Source organism: Corella eumyota, chromosome 4 (assembly GCF_963082875.1).
Source record: "Corella eumyota chromosome 4, kaCorEumy4.1, whole genome shotgun sequence".
In the NCBI taxonomy this organism is placed as follows: Eukaryota; Metazoa; Chordata; class Ascidiacea; order Phlebobranchia; family Corellidae; genus Corella; species Corella eumyota.
In genome coordinates this window covers 3,077,394-3,097,095 of record NC_137493.1, presented here as the reverse complement: position 1 = coordinate 3,097,095, position 19,702 = coordinate 3,077,394, and the positions used below count along the sequence as shown (strand labels likewise).

The following is a 19,702-nucleotide window of genomic DNA, read 5'->3' as shown; positions in this document are numbered from 1 at the left end:
AAGTTTCCGGCGCTGACGACAACTGGTAATCTGATTAGCGCGACCTCTGACCCTAGCTAAGGACTTAACCACTACATTACAACTTGTTAGTGATCGAAATTCAAAGCTTGTAACGTTTTAACGAATGATTTGGTTTGAATGTAAATAACGCATGACGACCATGGCCATTTGTTATAAACGAGTGTTGTCTAAAACTCGACATATTTTTATCTTTATTCGAAAAAGAAGGGAAATAGATCGCCTTATTTGTCCAACAAGATTAGCAGGTCAGACACATTTAAAATTGCGTTTTAAACAAGCTTGGAATGAACATTACATGGGGATACAATTTATTGCTTGGTTTTAATACCGTGAAATTGCCGTAAACTAACTAAGTGAATTTGAGGGTTTGTTGATGTAAGTTTTATATGTTGTTGTAAATAGAATAAAAAACAACTCACCCAAAGTGTCGCAGGCTGAACTTGATCTGCAGATATCCGTTCTGGAAAACAAACATTTTAATTTATCTTTTTTTCGTTAAAAAGAATTTAAATTAGTTTAGGAAATACGGTTTGTGGAATTGCAAAGAAATCTTCCATTTAATTTTTCGTTGTTATTCGAATTCGTGAAAAACAAATTTCATTTGTTATTAGCAGCGTTCAATCAAACCCTGTTTATTGTCCGTTCTCTTGCATTTCTGATTTATTGTGACGCTGGTTAAGGAGCATTGTTACCTCACAACGGCACTTGATATCCGAAGAAAAAGAACGCGTAAAACTTATCGAGTCAAAAACCGCAAGATATTTTTAAATCATTTTTATCCCAGTGCTATCTACGCCACACAATCACGAAAAATACTGCTTTTTGATTTTCTCCTGTATTTTAAACAATAGAAAATATGTCGGGAAGTGTAAACTGTCTCCAAACAAAGGGTAAGTGAACGATGCGGTTGCTGATAATATGATCAATTTAGTAATTAGCAAAACAGGAAAAACAAATTAATTTTGGGCCCAAAATAAAATATGCAACGGAGATAAAATCTTGGCATTTTGCTAAATGGTATAGAATTTAATTTAAATTTTGTTTTGCTAATAAACTGATGATGGTACCCTAATGTTGTCTTTAATTAAATAATTACATTGTTTACAGTGATTAAACATCGGTTAGCTGACGGTTAGCAAGTTATTGTGTAAATTAAGACCAGGTGCATTTTTATTAAATTTACAACCGAATTGCTACGTTACCCACTTTAAAAACCGCCTTAAAACAATAAACAATAAATATAACACAGAGGGCCTTAATCCGAAGCAGCATTGCCACCAATGGGATTTATTTACGCTGTGGTCATTTAACTAGTTAGACTCGATAGACCGTAACCACACAAACTTGACTGATTATGATGTCACAACAAGCCGCGTCCTGTTGTTACAGGCTGTGTTCCAAAAACCACCACACAGAATATAATTCAGTGATAGCATGGTAGAAGGTTAGAAGTGGCCACGAGGAAACCATTATTAATGATAGCCCTAACCGCAAATAAAGTTAAAGTTTATCGTTGAAATATGATACACAATAAACAACAATTAAATTCAAGATTATCGGGTTAGATTATTGCGGAATGTAATTATGGGAAACTTACATTCAAAAACAGTTCTCGTATATCGTGGGTTATTAAAAATGGTAATTACCGCCGCGTATTTTATCAGTTTTTTTTATCAAGAAAAAAATATCTTAAAACGTTCGATCCGTCTGTTTAATTAATTTTATTTAAAGATTTTTTTAAACTATATAATTATAAAAACTGCGTTCTAAAAATGTTTTTAAAATAAATATTATTAGGAGCGTTTTCCTTATCTCTAAAAGTATTTATTTTTGTTTTAAACCTAAAAATAACCCGATAAAAGGATTTTATCATTATCAGATTTAAAGAGCCGACCAAGATCGATGGTCACGTGATATCTGAACGCAAACAAAAATAGCGACATCAAGCGGAAAATATTTGCATCCACGGAATGTTATTGTTCGCAAGTAATTTAAAAAATAAATAAACAAAAACGCGGAAAACATTTTTGGGTGCGGTTTTTAAGTTTTAACCACACTGCTTCCGGCAGATTTCTGTTAAGTAACAATGTACCATACAAAACCATATCACTGTACTATTGTATCTAGTCAGTAAATGTAGCAAATCTACAAGTACAACGTTGTTCGTTGGCGACAAACTTAAGTGGCGAGCGAATGTCGAACATTTCCTTAAACAAGGGTAACTAAAAATACTTTTCTATTGGGGTGCATTTCTGAGAGGTGGGGCGCGCCCCCGTTTTAAACCCCATAATGTTGTTAAACCCACCAAAAAACATGAAATGTACCGAGAAAGGTGAGAATTGACAAGTTAGTAATTGTGTCAAGATCTGACAGATAAAATTGTTTGACAAGGACTAAAAGAAAAACTTAAAATGGCGGTGGCAATTTAAGTATTACAAAAAATAGAAAAAATTAAACTTTTTTGGTTTTGGCAAAGTCATAAAATTTTTGCAATTCAAACTTTTTAAATTTATCACTTTTGGTGTGAGTTTTTGATGACCTCTTGTATTGGAAGCTGTTCAAACACAAATGTTTTAATATTATGATCATGACAGGGCCATAACAGTAAATCATAACGACCGAATAGGTGCGGAGAATAAGGTTTAAACGTGACATAAAAACATTGATTAACGATCATAAAAGAACAAGTGGCAACTGCAAAAATAGAAAAACTATTTCGAAATTCAGATTTTTGGAATGCGCAAGCTGTTTAAGTGGATTTTTTTATGGCATGTGTTCTTAATTAGAAAAAAAACTACGACCTTATAAAAGTAATTTTCAAACTATGCCATTCTAGTGGTCAAATTAACTAAAACACAGTTCCGTAAGCACCATTTTCAGGATTTTAAGTTTCCCTTTTTAATTTTTTATATTTTCTTGACGGCCTAATTTCAAGATGTAATCTTTCCTCACGATTATTAACAATTTCCAATTTTCCTTCCTTATTTCGCTTTGATTTAGCGCCTAATTTATCATAGCACATCCACCGTGTTAACGTTTAAGTAATATTACCTTATTACGTCACTGCTCGCGCTAACGGTTCAAGTTTAATTAAAACCTCGCGCGATCGTAAAAACCCATGTTAACACGCAATTGGTCGCTAATATGTCAAAATTAGGCAGCCCCAACGAGCCAAAGTCGAATTTCTCACGTAGTTTAAACACTAACAACTTTAAATTTCGTGTCTAATTATTCACAGCGCGCAAAATCAATATTTATATCTTGATTATTAATGTTATTATTAATTACATTTTTCATCGGTGTTATTAAGTAGATTGAATGATTACTGTTACAGTTTTCGGTGGAATAATAATAAATAAACGGTGTACGTTAAACGACATAAACTTAATTAATTATAATTTTAAAATTATTATTTAATTATTTTTGGGTCCGCTTTTCAACCCAATGCATTTGGTTAAGCTTAAATTTAAAATCAAGACTTTAAAAACAAAAAATTAATTTTACCCCGTAATTAAAACTGAAGTGTCATGATGGTTCGGATGCGAGTCGTCCGGATCATTTTGTCGGTATTGCCACTCACAGAAGTTGCGAAGACAAGTGTGCGCATCTCTTGCAACATCCGGACCGTTCTGTAAAAGATAATAAAAAATAAAAATAAATAAATTAAAAAAAATCCCAAAAATAAATAATTTTTAACCAAATTAAATTTTAAAATACAACTGTGAAGAAAAATAAAAGAATACAATATAATAAAACGTTATTGCAATAAAGATAAAAGCTTTGGTTTTTTTCACAAAACGCCCTTTAAAATATTTAAAATGTTAACCCAAATAAATGTAACATAAATACGTAATCCATCTAAATATAGCTTAGCTGACCAACTTATTTTAAAGCGCATTAAAGTTAAGTTAGCGGTATCTTTGATTCCAAATCAAAACAAACCAAATTACATTAAAAACGTGGACAGAAATCGTGGCCAGTTAAGTAAAAATTTCCGCCTTATCAAAACCGGCTTGAAAAGCGACAAAATAAAATGCTCATTAAAGTGTAACCGTGTTTATCTAGCAGTTATTTCAGTCGTTTTCGAAAGTGCTGTTTCTATCAAGACCGGTCAGTCGGCCGGTCACTCTAATTTACGGCGCAACGTACTTTATGATTGCCTAACATTAGACTGCACACGTAGAACAGAAGATAGGGTCAACCACCCGGCCAGTTTTGATAAAGTGAAAATAGAAGATGGCGGGTTTTTGACAGACCGGAAGGCCGATATACTATAAAGTCGATATTTCTCAAAAGAAAAAAAAAACAAATTTCAACATGACAGAATTGTAAAATATTGTTTGTTCACGTTTACACGTCAGATGCCCTACAAGTATATTTAAAGAATTTTTAAGATGTTTTGGTGACGTCAATTTATTTAAATTGTTGTGGTAACAACTCGAAATGGTCGCGCGGTTGTAAAGGTCATTAAAATTTGACCTATTTCATAAACTTTAAAAATTTAAACCAATTCGTATTATCCAATTTTGCAAACTGCATTTAAACTATAAAAAACTTGACGTAAAACATTTTTAATATCAACTCTAATTAAATAACCCAGTGGAGCGAAATGGAATTCGTCAAGTTCTAAAACATAAAACCTTTTTAAAAACAAGCATTTAATGGCGATTGAATGACAAAAATGAAGACGAAATGAGGGATTGTATTTCCATTAATGCGTTTTTATTTGGCTCTAACTTGCACTTAGTCTTCTAGCCTTAATGATATTAAAATATTTCTTAAAAATGGGTAAAAAAATGCCAATAAATTTATTTAAATATCGTTGTTTGGGATATACAATTTAATTTAAAATTTACTCAATAAAAGTTTATTTTTAAATGGCAATCCCACTCTTTTAATTAGCTTACTAAACTGTCACTCACAGTTAAGATAAAGAACTAATTCCTAAGCAAATGTAAACTGCAATACGACCACATTTAAATCTCTCCCAAGCAGTCAAGTTACAGGTCACAAGAGTAACATAATAAGTCGATGCCAATGAAAAGTCACAAACTATATACATGCAACCTATAGTTGGATAGCTGCTTAAGTGTTGTAATTGATTAATTTTGTGAGGATTTAGCCTAAGCGGTAAGATTCCAAAACAAAAGTTTAACCGTGAGAAAGCATAGATACTTGAAAATTGGGTCCAACTGTCAATCTAATAAAAGTAACACCTTTGCGGTTGGCCTGGGTTAGAATTTAAAATTTCACAGAACTTTTATACTTCGCAGCCACATTATACATACACCATATACAAAAAGGTCTGATTAAGTACTGATAAGTGCAAATAAGGGGGTAGAAGTAGCGGCGACAATGGGTAAAACAATACATTTCTAATCCGTGTATCGACTAGGTATTATCGTTATATAGATTGATAGCCTCGCGTTTGGTTACAAGTAGAACTATTCATGTTAGTTACTTAGACAGAAACAAACCACAAATGAAGTCTAATTAGATGGTGGTGCTTGTAACGTTAATGAATTAGCTTTAACGTGCTATTAGCCAAGATCATATTGCAATATATATATATAAGGCAATATACTTTAACTTGGAAATACCGCCTGGCAATTGAAGTTTAAATAACAAAAACATTTGCAATGTAAAAACAACATAAACTTAGGCATATAAAGCAAGCCCGTTGCTTTGTAGTTAAATAAAGGGACCACCCATACGAAAGTAATCGGAGGATAGAGTTCTATAACAATTTGGCTATACAGTGACACGGAAATTAATCTTTTTAAGCCACGAAACACAAAAGGTGTTGTGTTTTTCAACGGGGGGAAAATTTGGCACCGCGATTGTAAAACATGACGTCATATATATTATATTAATCTTGATCAATGTCACAGCAAATAGAATGCATGATAGGGCATGAAATTTGATTAGTGAAAAGTGACAGAAGGAAATATTAGAAGAATTTATTTAAAAATACACAATTGCTGATTCACAGATTTTAAAAAATTTAAAAAAAAATAAGTTAATTTTTTTTTTGTAATTTATTTTTTTTTTAAATTTAAAAAAAATTAAAATTTTTAAAATTAAAAAAAAATTTAGTCCCAATAAAAAAAAGCAGATTGGCTTACCTGAATTTGGGAGTCTCCAATAACCACTAACTTGACGAGCACGATGTTGATAAGGTTTTCTATGCTCGGGTCGTGGTAGACGTGGTTGACCTGCACATAAAACAATCGATCAAACAATTACATGAATCTGTCTTGATTATGACTTGACATGAAAAACAAACACGGCTTGTTGGAGACTATAAAACTAAGCAGGCGACGATTATTGTTTCGGATTACGCACCGGTAGTTGTTTGTTTACTGATATTTCGAAACCAAACAAAAAAGGACTGAATTGGTGAATGGTGTGCTTTACGTGATTAAAATTGGGTTTGCTTTAAGATCTGCGGTTTATTTATTCCATTAACCCACTTTTTAGATGAGGAATTTGTTTAACTTCCGCCTATTTGTTTTAATCCACAAATTCACCCAGCAGCGTGGTGCAGTGGTCAGAACACTTGGCTTCAGTACATAAGGTCCTGAGTTTAATTCCAACTGCTCTTATGCTGTATCGCCTTCAAAGAAGGTGCTATAAACGGTACAAACTCTTGCTGAGCCAACACTTAATCAGCAGCTTGATTATCGGATAATTATAATTTATATTATTCTAAACTTCCAAAGTCAACTCGAGACTGGATTAGGGTAACAGATGTTACTCTATGTTTAGGTCGTGAAGCCGACCTTTTCACATTGAGAATCAATGAATATATTTTAAAAAATGTTTAAAGTGGGCGGAATTAGGCGTAAAGTTTAACAAATAAAATAAACAACATTTTAGATTGTTTACTCAATTACAAATCTGTGCGAGATTGTTTTAACTTCCGTTTTCGCACAGGGGACAACGACTAAAAATAAAGCAACATTGGATCATGAAATAGGTGACTCAGAGCACCAACATCCTCTACAGTGCTCTGGTTTCGGAAACTCGCGCATAACTTGATATAAAATGAACCAAAACGATTTTGTTATTGCGAAATAAACATTTTTAAGATTTTTAACTGTATTTTAAACGACGAGTGTTTACGTTTTAAACCTCTGATTCAGATATTTAAATTATATTTCGATGCGTAATCTTTTTTCTTTTTAAGTAACACCACACCTTACATACTAATCCAGGCATTTAAAACCCCGAATAATACCTTTTAGATACAAATTAAATACATAAAACAAAGCCTTTAACAAAGCTCTTAATCTTTGAAAAAGTGTTCGGCCCCTTAGAAAAATGACCACTACGACAAAATAAAATGTTTGCTCTTAGGTTTATTGCGCTGATCTTATGTGTGTACAGCGGATGGATTAAGACCCGAACACTATAGGCAGTTACTGAAGCCTACTCAAAAGTGCATTTAGGCTAATTTGCTTACATTAAGGGCCGATAAAAAAGATACTATAATAAAAAGGCCTTATTTAAAACACATTAACAAAAAATCCCTAATGCAGTTATTTCAAAACAGGACTTTTGGCGTTTTTTGCGATTTACAATGGACAAGGAAACCCAACTTGCTAGCACGCTGAAAACAAAGACTTTAATTTTGTTTTGGATCAGACAAAAACGCAATTTCTTTTGTAAATGTTGAAAATTCAGACTACAAAACACTTGATTGTCTCTGTGCATTGTTACGCACTGGGGCGCAGATAAGCGCCATTTTGTAGTAAAAGGGTTTATGTAGTAGCACAATAAATGCATTTCAAGTTTACTAAAACTATTTAATTTCGCGCTAAGGTAACACCCAATACAATCTTAATTTTACGAAATAAAGCTTCTTTAAATATGCAAAATTTCTTATTGTATTACCCTAAGCTTATATATTTAAAAGATTCACATTAACGTTATTTTAAAATTAAGATTTAATGGGTTTGGTGACCATGCCATAACTTTTTGGGTTTGGTGACCATGCCATAACATACTTAAAATCTTTATGTAAACATTAATACTTTTGGCATGTTTTAAATCATTAAATTGATTTTGTCATTTTTTCCCGTCGCATTGTTGTAATATTAATAGTATATCGTATTTATTATTTACTTTTATCAATGTGCGAAAAACCAAAATAAAAATAAAAAAATGGTTTAGAGATTTTATTGTTTAACAGATTTACCTTAACTCTTAAATTTAACATGTACCATATAATAAAAAACAGTATCTTCGATATTGCCATAAACTCTATATAATAACCCCTTTGTGGTGCAAATTTAAATATCAATTTACGCGAACCTACTCAAACGACTGGACCGCCTAAGTCGAAACCCAATCCAGGCATTAACACACGACAAATACAGTTTACAATAAGCCACATTGAATTTAAAATAATAAAAACACAGAATAATAAACCGCAAACTACCTTGGAATAGAATATAACGCCTAGGACTTTAAAATGGTCGTTGTATTACTATAGTGATGATATTCTAATACTATAAGATTATTAAAACATAGCAGACAATTGACACCACTCAAAGGGTATTTATATTACGTAAGGTTTCTTGTTATTTAAATAGTGCTGGTAATAGTGTTTGGACTTAACCCCTTAACACATATATTAATGACTTCGTGTTAAACTATATTTAAATTCTAATAAATTAATAATGATTAACAACCGCAAAAAAACAAACAAAAACACAAAGTCAGGTTATTAAAAGTTATTAAAAAATGAAAACAAACTAAAAATAATTATCTTTAACATGTGCTTTACTACCTCAAAGAGAGAAATTGACTCTAAATTATATTTTTTATAACCCCTTGCGTCAAATAGAAAGCTAAATTTGTTTTGAAAATGTTTTGAACTTAACATGGAAGCGGAAATTAAATTCGGACGACCAATATTTATTTTTCCCAACCACAGATGTTTTAATACCAAAAAATAACGCTCAAAAACGTAATAAAAAAAAAATAGATTTTAATAATTGTTTTTTAATACGTTTGATCTATTATAACAATTCCAATTTCAACCGATTTTAATCCCCCAATATTATTCTGACGCAGGTTAGCAAAGGCCAATTTTAAAATTTAAACCCATAATAAACACAAAATAATAATTATTAATTCAATAAATATAAAAAATAACTTTTGATCTTGAAATTACATTTCTATGGCCAAATACTCTGTTAACTTTGCCGTAAAAGGTTAAACTTAAATTGTATTTACCTCAAATTTAAAAATAAAATATCATTTTACGATTCGCTTTAAAACGGCATTATATCATTACGTCATTGGCGACCAATTTTTTACTTCACAACTTTAAATCAATTTCTTATGTTTAGGGTAACATCAGCCCTTTGTCCATACTCAGTGTTTTTAAGTCCTAGGTAAACAAATAGTTTCCTGAACAATATCACACATATGATGTAATGTGTTTACATCAAGTTAATGCGGGTATACAAGGCTATAAGGTCAAAGCCATAAGCCCGAATATAGACGAAAACTCGCGTATTGCACTTTAATATAAGTTGACTAAACAATAAAAGCGAAACTAATAAACATTACGTAATGGTAAGACGAGCTAGATATGCTTAATGCAAAAAATACGCGATTTTTCACACGGCCTTGGAATAGTAGCGTGGTGTTTTTTCGTCTAACGTTATTAGGATATAAAAATAGTTGCTTGCGATTGGGTTAAATATAAGTTGCCTACATCAAAGAAAGTCAAGGGTTAATATGGTCCAATTAATCACTTATTTTGACAAGATAAGGGCATTAAAATGTAGTTAGGCTCAATCTGATTTTAAATAAACTATTTTCTTTATTTAAGTTTTAACCTAAACTCTAAAGCCAATATTTTTTCCAAGGTTAAAAAAACTTCTTTATCACTTTGGGATTAGGGGGATGTCTGGAGATAATCAAGATCAAATGTGTGTAAAGATATTTAAAACTAACCTTGATCAAACTTCCCATTTAACTTTTTATATTTACAAATTTAAGCAACGGATTTAAAATACCAGCGCATCAGCATATTGATCAAACTAACGACTGTTTTATTACATACAACGTGCTTGGAATACCCATTTGTTTGCAAGATGACATCGAGTAGTAAGTTTAAACTCAGTTTCCCACGACTGTTTAAAACTCGCCTGAATTTACTCGATGACAGAGTTACCGTCTGGAAAGTTTTTATTCAAGCTTTCAACGTTTAGATCAGTCTAAATATAGCCTTGAATAATTTTGTCACACATTTTAAAATGAACAAGTACAAGCATGCTTTAAAGCAGAATAATTTTTCTAAGGGGGGAAAGGGAAGTTTGCCGCGTTTTTTTCTTAATATTCTATTTTTAAATTATTATTTTTTACATTTTAGGGTAATATTAAGATACTTACAATTGCCATCAGGGTTAAAACGTAATGTTCCACGTCGTCATGAGCTTTCAACATCGCGTTATCCGCCGTTACCATCACTTCAACGTTGCGTGGATAGGAAATATATCTTTTCTTTCTCGATCTTGCTTCGTCATTATTCATCGTCTTAAAAATCGATTTTCGACCGCTGCGATAGTCCGTTGTAAACATTTGTTTTAGCAGATTTTTGGATGACGAATAATTTGTGACGTCATAATTGGACCTTGACCTGAGAAAGTGCAATCGACGCCGGGATGTTTTAAGACGTTGTTTGCTAGCCTCTGACTCAAGAATTCTTCTCTGCGATTGGATTTGAGTTTTGCTGGGTTTGGAGTTTTCCTCAACTAGTTTGGTAAGAGATTCTAGAACGTCGTTGCCCGAACCGATGTCAATTTGAGCTTTGTCACCAGCTTTTAAATTCGATTCAGGTTCTAAAAAAAATAAAAGGTGTTAAAAGTAATATTTAATAATAAAATGCAAACTTTAATTGCCTATATATCGGAAATTATTTAACCAGATTGCCTTATAATATGTCAAAGTATGGCTTTAAATATTGTTGTATTATTACGTAAAACCGCATCCTTTTGCGCGGGTTTTATTGCCGCGAAAAGTTTATTTTAAGACGATGTGCCGGCTATGATTTTTAAAACAAAAAATAAACTTTTTTAATAGGTGACTTTGGATCGATAATAAACCATTAAAATTAAGCAAGTTTTAAAATAAACCAAGTTTACATTTAGAATAAAACAAAGTTGATAAAATGTGGTTAAAAATAATTTTTAGTTTGAAGTAGTAGTTTTATGATTTACAATAGGCAAAAAATGATCGAAATGTAAGATAGGCGGACGAACGAGGCAATTCAACATATCATAGGATGGTTACACAAAAGCGAAGTACTTGGTTATCAAATCTCTGTATAACCACTTCGTACAATACATTTATGTCTATTGTAAGCAATATAGGGCGAAGATTATATGCTGTAAGCGGCTATTACAAACGATTGCTCTATCATTCATAACTCGGCGACAGCGATTGTCATTGTGAAATACTCCGAAAATCTAACATTCTTCTAAAAATCAAAATCGTCGTTTTCGCCAGGAGTTTACAACGCCCTTTTTTGAACGATACAAAACCTAATATTAGCATTTTAATTAAACCTAAACATTAACACGACTCTATTAATATTTACATGTTTATATTAATTCAATTTTCCGACAATTTGAATGTTTTTATTAACTGAAAACAGGATAACCGATAAATAGAGTTTATATTTGCCAACCTTTTGTAAAATAAACAAAAGTTTGAGACAAATTGGCGTCGTTTGAAATAAGAATGATTACCACGTGGCTGTCACTCAAAATCAAACTGAGATTATCGTAGATATTATCAATAAACAATCCAACACAATGAAGCGGTTAGTGCATTTAATATTACGTTGATTTGTGATTTAATAGCCTAACAACATGTAGGTATGCTTTGAAATATTAAAGACTAAAACCTAAAAATCGTCATTAGTTTTACGAACTCTTAAAATGTGGATTATTTAGTCTGTCACCAGTTGTCTAATGTTGCCAATAATGTCGGGAGCACTTACAAAACTAGTTTATTAGGGGGTTACATAGGTGTAAACCCCATTTTTCTATTAACAAACCCCCAACCGTGTTAAAAATGTGTTTCTTTTAAAGACTAGGCTATAAAAAAGTGTCAAAATTGGTTTAAAGTTACCAAAAACGGACGTTGGGTTTTAAAGCTGTATCGCCCGCTTGTTTGTAGCCATCACCTGTTCCCCAAACACACTACGTCGGTCGTAACGATAAGTTTTTTCGGGCGGGATATCTTACAACAAAGCACTAAACTGTTTTAAATCAAAGCAATGTTTCTGTAGCAAACTCTGTATCGTTTAATATAGCCCGCGGCCGATATTTTAATATCGTACACTCGCTATCCGCAAAACGGAAAGGGCTTTTGTGTTGTTATATCCGAATCACAACCAAGTAATTTATTGATGGTTAAGGCCGAGTCGCTTTCGTCATGGTTTGGATTTTTACTTAACCAATGACGTAACCCATAAATCGGGGTAGGCGGAAATGCATCATTATGTGAAAGTTCGACATGGTCTTTTTCAAAAAAAGTTAAAAATATGACGTCAGATAAGGACGTACATTGTCTCAAAACATGACGTAAAATTCAGGTAAAAGCAAACACCAAAGCTGAAGGTTGGTCATAAAAAAGAACTCGCGATGGCCAATGGTGTGTGTCATTACGAAAGTGTTTGTGTTTTAAAATCGTGTTTGCACTGTCTCCAATTCAAACATGTATTTTATTCACATGTGAAAGTTAAGACCAGCATTATCTCATGTTAATTAAGTTTATAATTTAACAACATCTTCGGTTCTAACCCTGTGTTCTTTAAAAGTTACATAAATCCTTTGAAATAGCTTTTAAACCAATATTTTAGGCGGCCAATGTTAAATGGTAATAAGTGCAATAACTCAATGTTTCAAAAGGCATTACAACAGTTATACAATAATTTAAATGTTTGTTTTACCAAGAAAAAGTGTGTAGGAAAGCTAAGACCACGAGCCGACACTTTTGCTTTCAAGTATGCTAGAAACGCAAACAAACAAACATCAAAGTTTACACTCTACTTGGCCAGGCGGATCGAGATTTGCCTGCATACGGTTACGTAACTTGTCCTTACAAAGGTGGCTCCTTTTTCAACAACAATTTACTGCACCTTACAAGCTGTTTGAAGTTGTCCTTCTACGCGTAATTCCCGCTTTTATGTTTGCCGACAACGCCATTCAAGCGAGGGGCCTCTGTATTTTTAGAGGCGGGGTAAGGGGGTATAAAAAAATTCAATCCTGACCGAAGTGTTTTAATGCAAAAATGTTGGCAATTCACCTTTGTTAAAAAAATGCAAGCACGCGCTTGCAATACAAAAATGCACAGATCGTCGAGATAAAAAATTTCTCTCTTAGCAATTGGCAATTTAAAAAGTTATCTTGATTCGACGATAAGTAAATAACGGGACAATCTTGCAAGAAAGTGAAAAGCTATATTCGCACATTTAATATATGCAATATTGGTAGATCAAAACCGGAGTCCGCTTTTCGCTTTTAAAAACTGGTACCTTTAAATGTTTTTCGTGTATTAACGAAGGATTTACTGCCAAAATTTTTAATGTTTTTTGGCGTTAGTAACATACTATTTCATAATGGATACCTATATATATATATATATATGGGTTACTGTATTGAGCATTTTAATTAAAACTATCGCCAACAATCAAGTAATAATTTTGTAAATAGACTTTTATCTTTAAAAATACCAGTCCCTTTCGCTTATATACCAGCAGGTGTTTTATTGTAGTTGTGTGTGGTCTAGTTTATCCATCATTTTTTAGAACATTTGTATGGCTTCTAAAGAACGTGAATAGTTATCCCAACGTTCAAAAACCCACATCCAACAAATTTCACGACTAATTCGATGTTAAGCCAACAATTACTGCCCCGACTTCACGGGCAAATTCATCAAAAAACAAAACATGGACCTATATGTTTATTTTGAATTTCACTTGGTTTAGGTTTTAGCTAAAAGTTTATTTTTGCGCCATTGCTTTAGTGCGGTTATAGGAATTAGGTTAGCTATGCAAAGTTTCTTTTGTTATTCCTTTGTAGTACATTTCATCTATATCCCAAAAGCCTAATATAAGTAAGGCTTGCTTGTTTATAATATAATTGTTGTTGCGGAGAGCTTAATACTAGTAAATCGCATTAATTTATTACCATATCGGAAACCGCGCTGTAATGTGAAATGTGAGCCTCAAGTTGGCTTGTTTAGGCTTTCCGGTTACGGCTTGTTGCATCGATTGTTCTTATGCGAGCGTATGTGTTGTAACAATGGCCATTTTTGTCGCCACAAACACAAGGAGCCACAAACTGAGGACTGTAAAAATCAAGGGCAAACTGTGTCTAGTGAATTGTTTAAAAAAATATCGTATTTTGTTTGTTTTAAAAAGACCGTAACACTATTTTAACTTGACTGCCAACGAATTAAAAAAAACGTGTTGGACAAAATCCGGTAATGCCTTTTTTAAAACATTTCTCCTAGAAATTTTAATACAATAAATCACTTTAGATACCAAACTATTAAAAAAGTTTTAAAAACATAACTGAATTTAACGCCAAAAAAGTAATACAGAATTCTTAATCATGTCGAAGATAGTGTTTTTGGCTAGTTGTAGTATTTGTCCGAATGTAGACACATTTTTACCCCAGCTAAGTCGTACAAGGCAATACAGTAATTACGCAACGTTACTGTTATGACATTACCACATTGGTCTAAATCCGTCCGCTTTTAAGTGCCTACTAACTTTTCCCATGCCGCAAACACCGAGGTGGAATGACTGGAACGCGTATGCTGCTAGATAGTACACATCCAAGTCTACAGCTGCCTTACTAGCCTAAGTCGACGCAGCTGCAGACATAACAACATGAAAATCAAGGTCAATTATCAGCCAAAACAAAGATTGGCTGCCAACCAGACAGTCAACTAAAACTTAACCGCAAAACCTCTGTCAATGACTAAACTGTCAAACAAATTGACATCTTACAAGTAATCACTTAAACGAACAATCAGTAGCCTACAATTACCACTACCAGTCATATTACATGTTAGGTCATGTCAAACTGATATCAAAACATAACCATAAACATACACAATAGCTAACATTGTAGTTAAGTCTGTAGAAGTGTAAAGCACTAACTAACCTGTAAAGCCGCATAATTTCTTTCCCTTGGCTCCGGAAGACCGAATGCTTCTTCTGAAAATTCGGTGCGATTTTGTACCTTCTTCATTTTCGTCTGGGTGTCCCACAGCGGGATTTGAACTCGATACTTCGGGTTGAATGAGGTAGTCGGTTGAATCTGTCCGAAACGCACCAAACTATAAAAAAGAATTAGTTTTGGGTAATGTTAAAATTTATTATAATATAATAAAAAATTGACAAAGAAATCATGGTCTATTTTATGTACATTATATCACCGTTTAATTTAAGCAGAATTTCATATAAAAATGTATTAAAACCCTCGACTAATACAACCCCCTAAGTCGTTACGATATTTTACGAGACTATAAAATATTCACACGACGTCCAATATAAATTTAATATACTTTAACGTATTTTTTTATATTAACAATGTACCTTAACTAGGTCAATGGGTGTATATTGCTCTCAATTTTAACTTTCCTAAGTTTAACTTACGCGGGGATATTTTAAACTCTCAGCTTGTTTAAAAACAAAACAGTTAAAATCAGTGGTAATGTGGTTACGTTTATTGCATTCTTTGAAAGCTAAAAATCACGCAGATTGCTGATATATTTGTATGCTTAACCGGTAGCAAAAAACGCCGGTTTACTCACGTGCCTGTAAGTTGACAGAGCGTGGATTTGCTAACTCTATCGTCGGAGAGTTCGAAAAAACGATTTAATTTATTTTATTTTAAGCTTTGCAAAGAAACTTTTTCTATCTATATATACCGAAAATGTGTAATGTAAAAACAAATTTCACGAAAAAATTCTTTAATAAATCATGGTTTTCTAACTCTTAAAATTGTTGTTTAAAACTGACATTGTTCAAGAATAAAACCTAAAAAAGACTTGGTTGATTAAACTGCCCAAAAGTTGACCCTGTTGAGCGGCACATTAATTACAATCAAATCGTCAATGCAAACTCTTTTTTGTCAGAGTAAAGTCCCAGTGGACCGCATTTTGTAGGCTTTGTATATTGCATAACAAACATCACCGGTGCTTCTCAAGAGCGATTGTTTGTCTACCTACAAACCGAGCAAGTTATAATGACGTCACCACAATGCGTGAAATAAAAATTGCGTCATCACCAAACTTTGTTTAAGAGATAAGAGAAACATTATATTGTATAAACCAAAACATTGGCAATGCTGTATTTTATTATGCTGCACTTCGGCCTTCAAGATGGTCAAAATTAATTGCTCGCTATATAGCAGTTTTAAAGCGGAGCGAAACGCCAGTCTAAGATACCGGATTTACTTGTTTATTTTGATATCGGATGAGCCCATGTTCACTTTAAGAACTGCTCAACGCGCGTGTGCAGGGAAATCGAGATATGTTATTACGGTTTTAAGATAAATCAATAAAACGATAAGATATTCACGAATGATAAAAGTTCACGCACAAAAGCTTGGGCGAAGTAGAAGCGTCAGATGACACCGTTTCAGAATTATTTACTTTTTGCGTGGAAAAAACGTACGATATTACTCAAATTAAACAGAAAAGTTAATAGCGAAGAAATGGAATTTACACAGCGGGGTGTGAATGCTTTGTCCAAAAGGAATGTGAATATTAAAGATATGGATATAGCTACCGACAAACATATATGCACATCCAATTAAGTGAAAATACTGAATAGGGTTTGAAAGAGTCGAAAAATGTATAATGTTGCATTCCGTTAGTGTTAAAACAGCATCGCCGTTTGCAAATCTACGAAGCCTGGGGGTATATGGTAATGACTTAAACAAAGAAATCACACAACTCGGAAACAGAACACAAAAGGGTAATAATAATGTGGTCGGTTGAAGACAAATAAACAATATTCATCTGCATTTACGTATATAGACAACTTTCTACACATGAAAACGTTTTTTTTTTTACAATCAGAGCAAGAGGGTTGTAAATTGACCCAATTTGCAATGGTATTTTTTTTAGTACTAGCAAGCTAAATTTAGGGTCGACTGATAGAAATTATGGCCTCAATTATTTTTACCACAAAAACTAACCATTCCTTTGGACCACATTCCGCTGTGATCCGAAGTATATTATATGACATATTTAATGTTCATAGTCTACAATGTAAATATACGCGGTGTGGGCTTATTGTGGGCTATTATAAGCTAAGTTATGCGTATTGTATTTACAGAATATAATCCTAATAACTACTTGGTGTGATTCAAAGTTTCTTTTTGGGCTCAAGCTTATTAGTAGAATTACTTTATCATATCCTTATGCATTACCAATTTTTAGTGTTTTTATATAGTAAGCTGGCATTAACTATGGTATCTAAGAAGCTTAGCGGTTAAGTCTTTATGTGGATATTGTGGGTTTTCCTTTAGTAAGCGGATGATATTATTTATTCCGTTGCGGATAAAATAACGTCAAAAATTTGAAGATGCCGGTTACCGCTTTTTTGACTAAGTAAACTTCAAATAGCGGTCTATCGCCTGGGTCAAATGATGTTTACATAACGCAAATATATTCCGAGTTAAGGCAATCTTCCTTACATAAAACAAACAAGATAAAAATTACGAAATTGAACCGAGGAACTAAAGTGCTGTACTTGCAATTGGCGACAAAGACAATCGCTATTATCTCTAGCTGCAAGTGAAAAGTGAAAAACAGAACTGAATTGTTTAACTGGGAAAGCGTGGATGTAAACCAAAAATAACTGTTCAATTGTGTATTTATATTATTGAATTAACTAAAGGGTTGTATACATCAAGGTATTATGATACTTGTAAATCTTAACCCTTAAATCTAAATTTACAACTTACCAATCCTTTGCAGACGGACAGCACAGCTTTGTGGTCTGGTCTTTCGTTAACGTATCCTGAGTAAAAGCAGTGGCGCGGAACGTCCAAGCGAGCCCCAGCGAACCCTTCTCGTTCTGCATCACCCATGTAATGCAAAGTGTAATTGGGGGCCAGAAAATCTTGAAAGGGGGTCAAATGAAGGTGAAAACGTTTACCAAAAGCGGTAACCGAATAATTCGCGTAACGATGGTCTAACCCATTGTCTTTAAGGTAATTATCTATGACGTCATTTTGGTCGAAATTGTCAGTGGCAAAATGACCGGGTATGACGTCATAAAACATCCCATTGTTTTTTGTTTTGTTTTTAGAAGAATATATCAAGTCTCTTAAAAAGTGGGATCGTTCCTCCTCCAAATCTCTTCTTCTTCTCGGCTTCTTTGTTTGTCTTTCCTCCTGATCTTTTCTCCTCGTGCGAAAATGACGACCGTGACGTACCGGACTTCCTGTCACGTGATGTATCCTTATGGGAATGACGAGCTCGTGATCATGAAAACCATGTGCGATGTTTTCTGCCAAAGTAGGTAATAAAAAAAGCGACATAAAATCAAAGTCTAAATGTTATAAGGTTACATTGCTGGTCGTGTATACTTTAATATTATACAAAAACATGGCCTAAAATCAATAAGCACTTCTATGAAGACCACTTAATTGGTGGGAAATTGGATAAATTGGACATGTAAAATGGTGCGAAGTGGGTTATTAATAAAACAAGCAAATCAATCACACGATGTGTAATGATCGGGTTGCTTGAAATTGGACTAAAACGAGGGACCGAACGGCAGAGGCGTCGGATACAAACCGACACTTAACTTTAGTGTTTTGGTGCTCGGTAAATAACTGTTTTAGAGGTTACGGTGCCGTAATAAACACATGTTTTGCTACGGTGCAAAGTCGACATTTTATAAACGTTTCATTCAGAAAAAAACTTATATCGAAATGGTAAAATTTCATAATCAATTTTTTAATATACGTTTTATAAAATCTATTATTTTAAATAGTACCTGTAATCACTGGATCTTGGTGTTTATTATGAAAACTGTTATGCCTTTTATAATCCTTAAATAAAGGTTCACCGTCCTTTATAATATTGTCTAATAAATCTTTTTGGTTATCGTTTAATTTATGGTTAAACGCGCCGTTAAGCGTCCATGAGTTTGAGGAGGAAACTCGAAATAAATAAAATAAACCAAAAGTTATAATAAGAGTGCGATACCATGATATGTAAATCCATTTTGCCATTTTTAAGCGTATAACAATTGTCATTATTGGTTGGCAACACCAATCAAGTCGTATTTTTTATCCTAACAGGTAGTAGTTGAAAATCAGCAACTGGTGATAAAAGATAATCCTTTCAGTAGTTTTGCTCTTTTAAAGCCAACGTATAAGCAAACTTTCGATGTCATTCTTACATACTTGTAGTTGAAACAAGGATATTTTAAGCTGTCCAGTTGGTTAGTGGCGCTCCAACGACTGATTAATGACCTGAGAGACAGATTTAGCTTGGCACGTTGAAGATGTAAATACCGCCTGCAAAATTCTAAATATATCCAACTGTTTTGCTTGTTCTTTTTCTTCTTTAATGGCCAATAAGTGGTTGTTTGATAACACCATCAAAACTAGTCACTTAA

General features: G+C 33.1%; 1 protein-coding gene across 1 annotated transcript in view; it reads right to left on the bottom strand.

Annotated features, from left to right (window-relative positions):
- LOC145751184 (A disintegrin and metalloproteinase with thrombospondin motifs 9-like) overlaps positions 1-19,702 on the bottom strand; it is a 36,008-nt gene extending 16,306 nt beyond the window's left edge. Inside the window, exons 1-7 of the mRNA XM_082567287.1 lie at positions 19,076-19,702; positions 18,036-18,583; positions 15,222-15,396; positions 10,432-10,880; positions 6,147-6,236; positions 3,526-3,650; positions 441-481 (exon numbers count right to left, since the gene is read on the bottom strand). Coding sequence (XP_082423413.1) covers positions 441-481; positions 3,526-3,650; positions 6,147-6,236; positions 10,432-10,880; positions 15,222-15,396; positions 18,036-18,583; positions 19,076-19,337 — 1,690 coding nt within the window. The 5' untranslated portion in view covers positions 19,338-19,702. The remainder of the gene's footprint in view (positions 1-440; positions 482-3,525; positions 3,651-6,146; positions 6,237-10,431; positions 10,881-15,221; positions 15,397-18,035; positions 18,584-19,075) is intronic.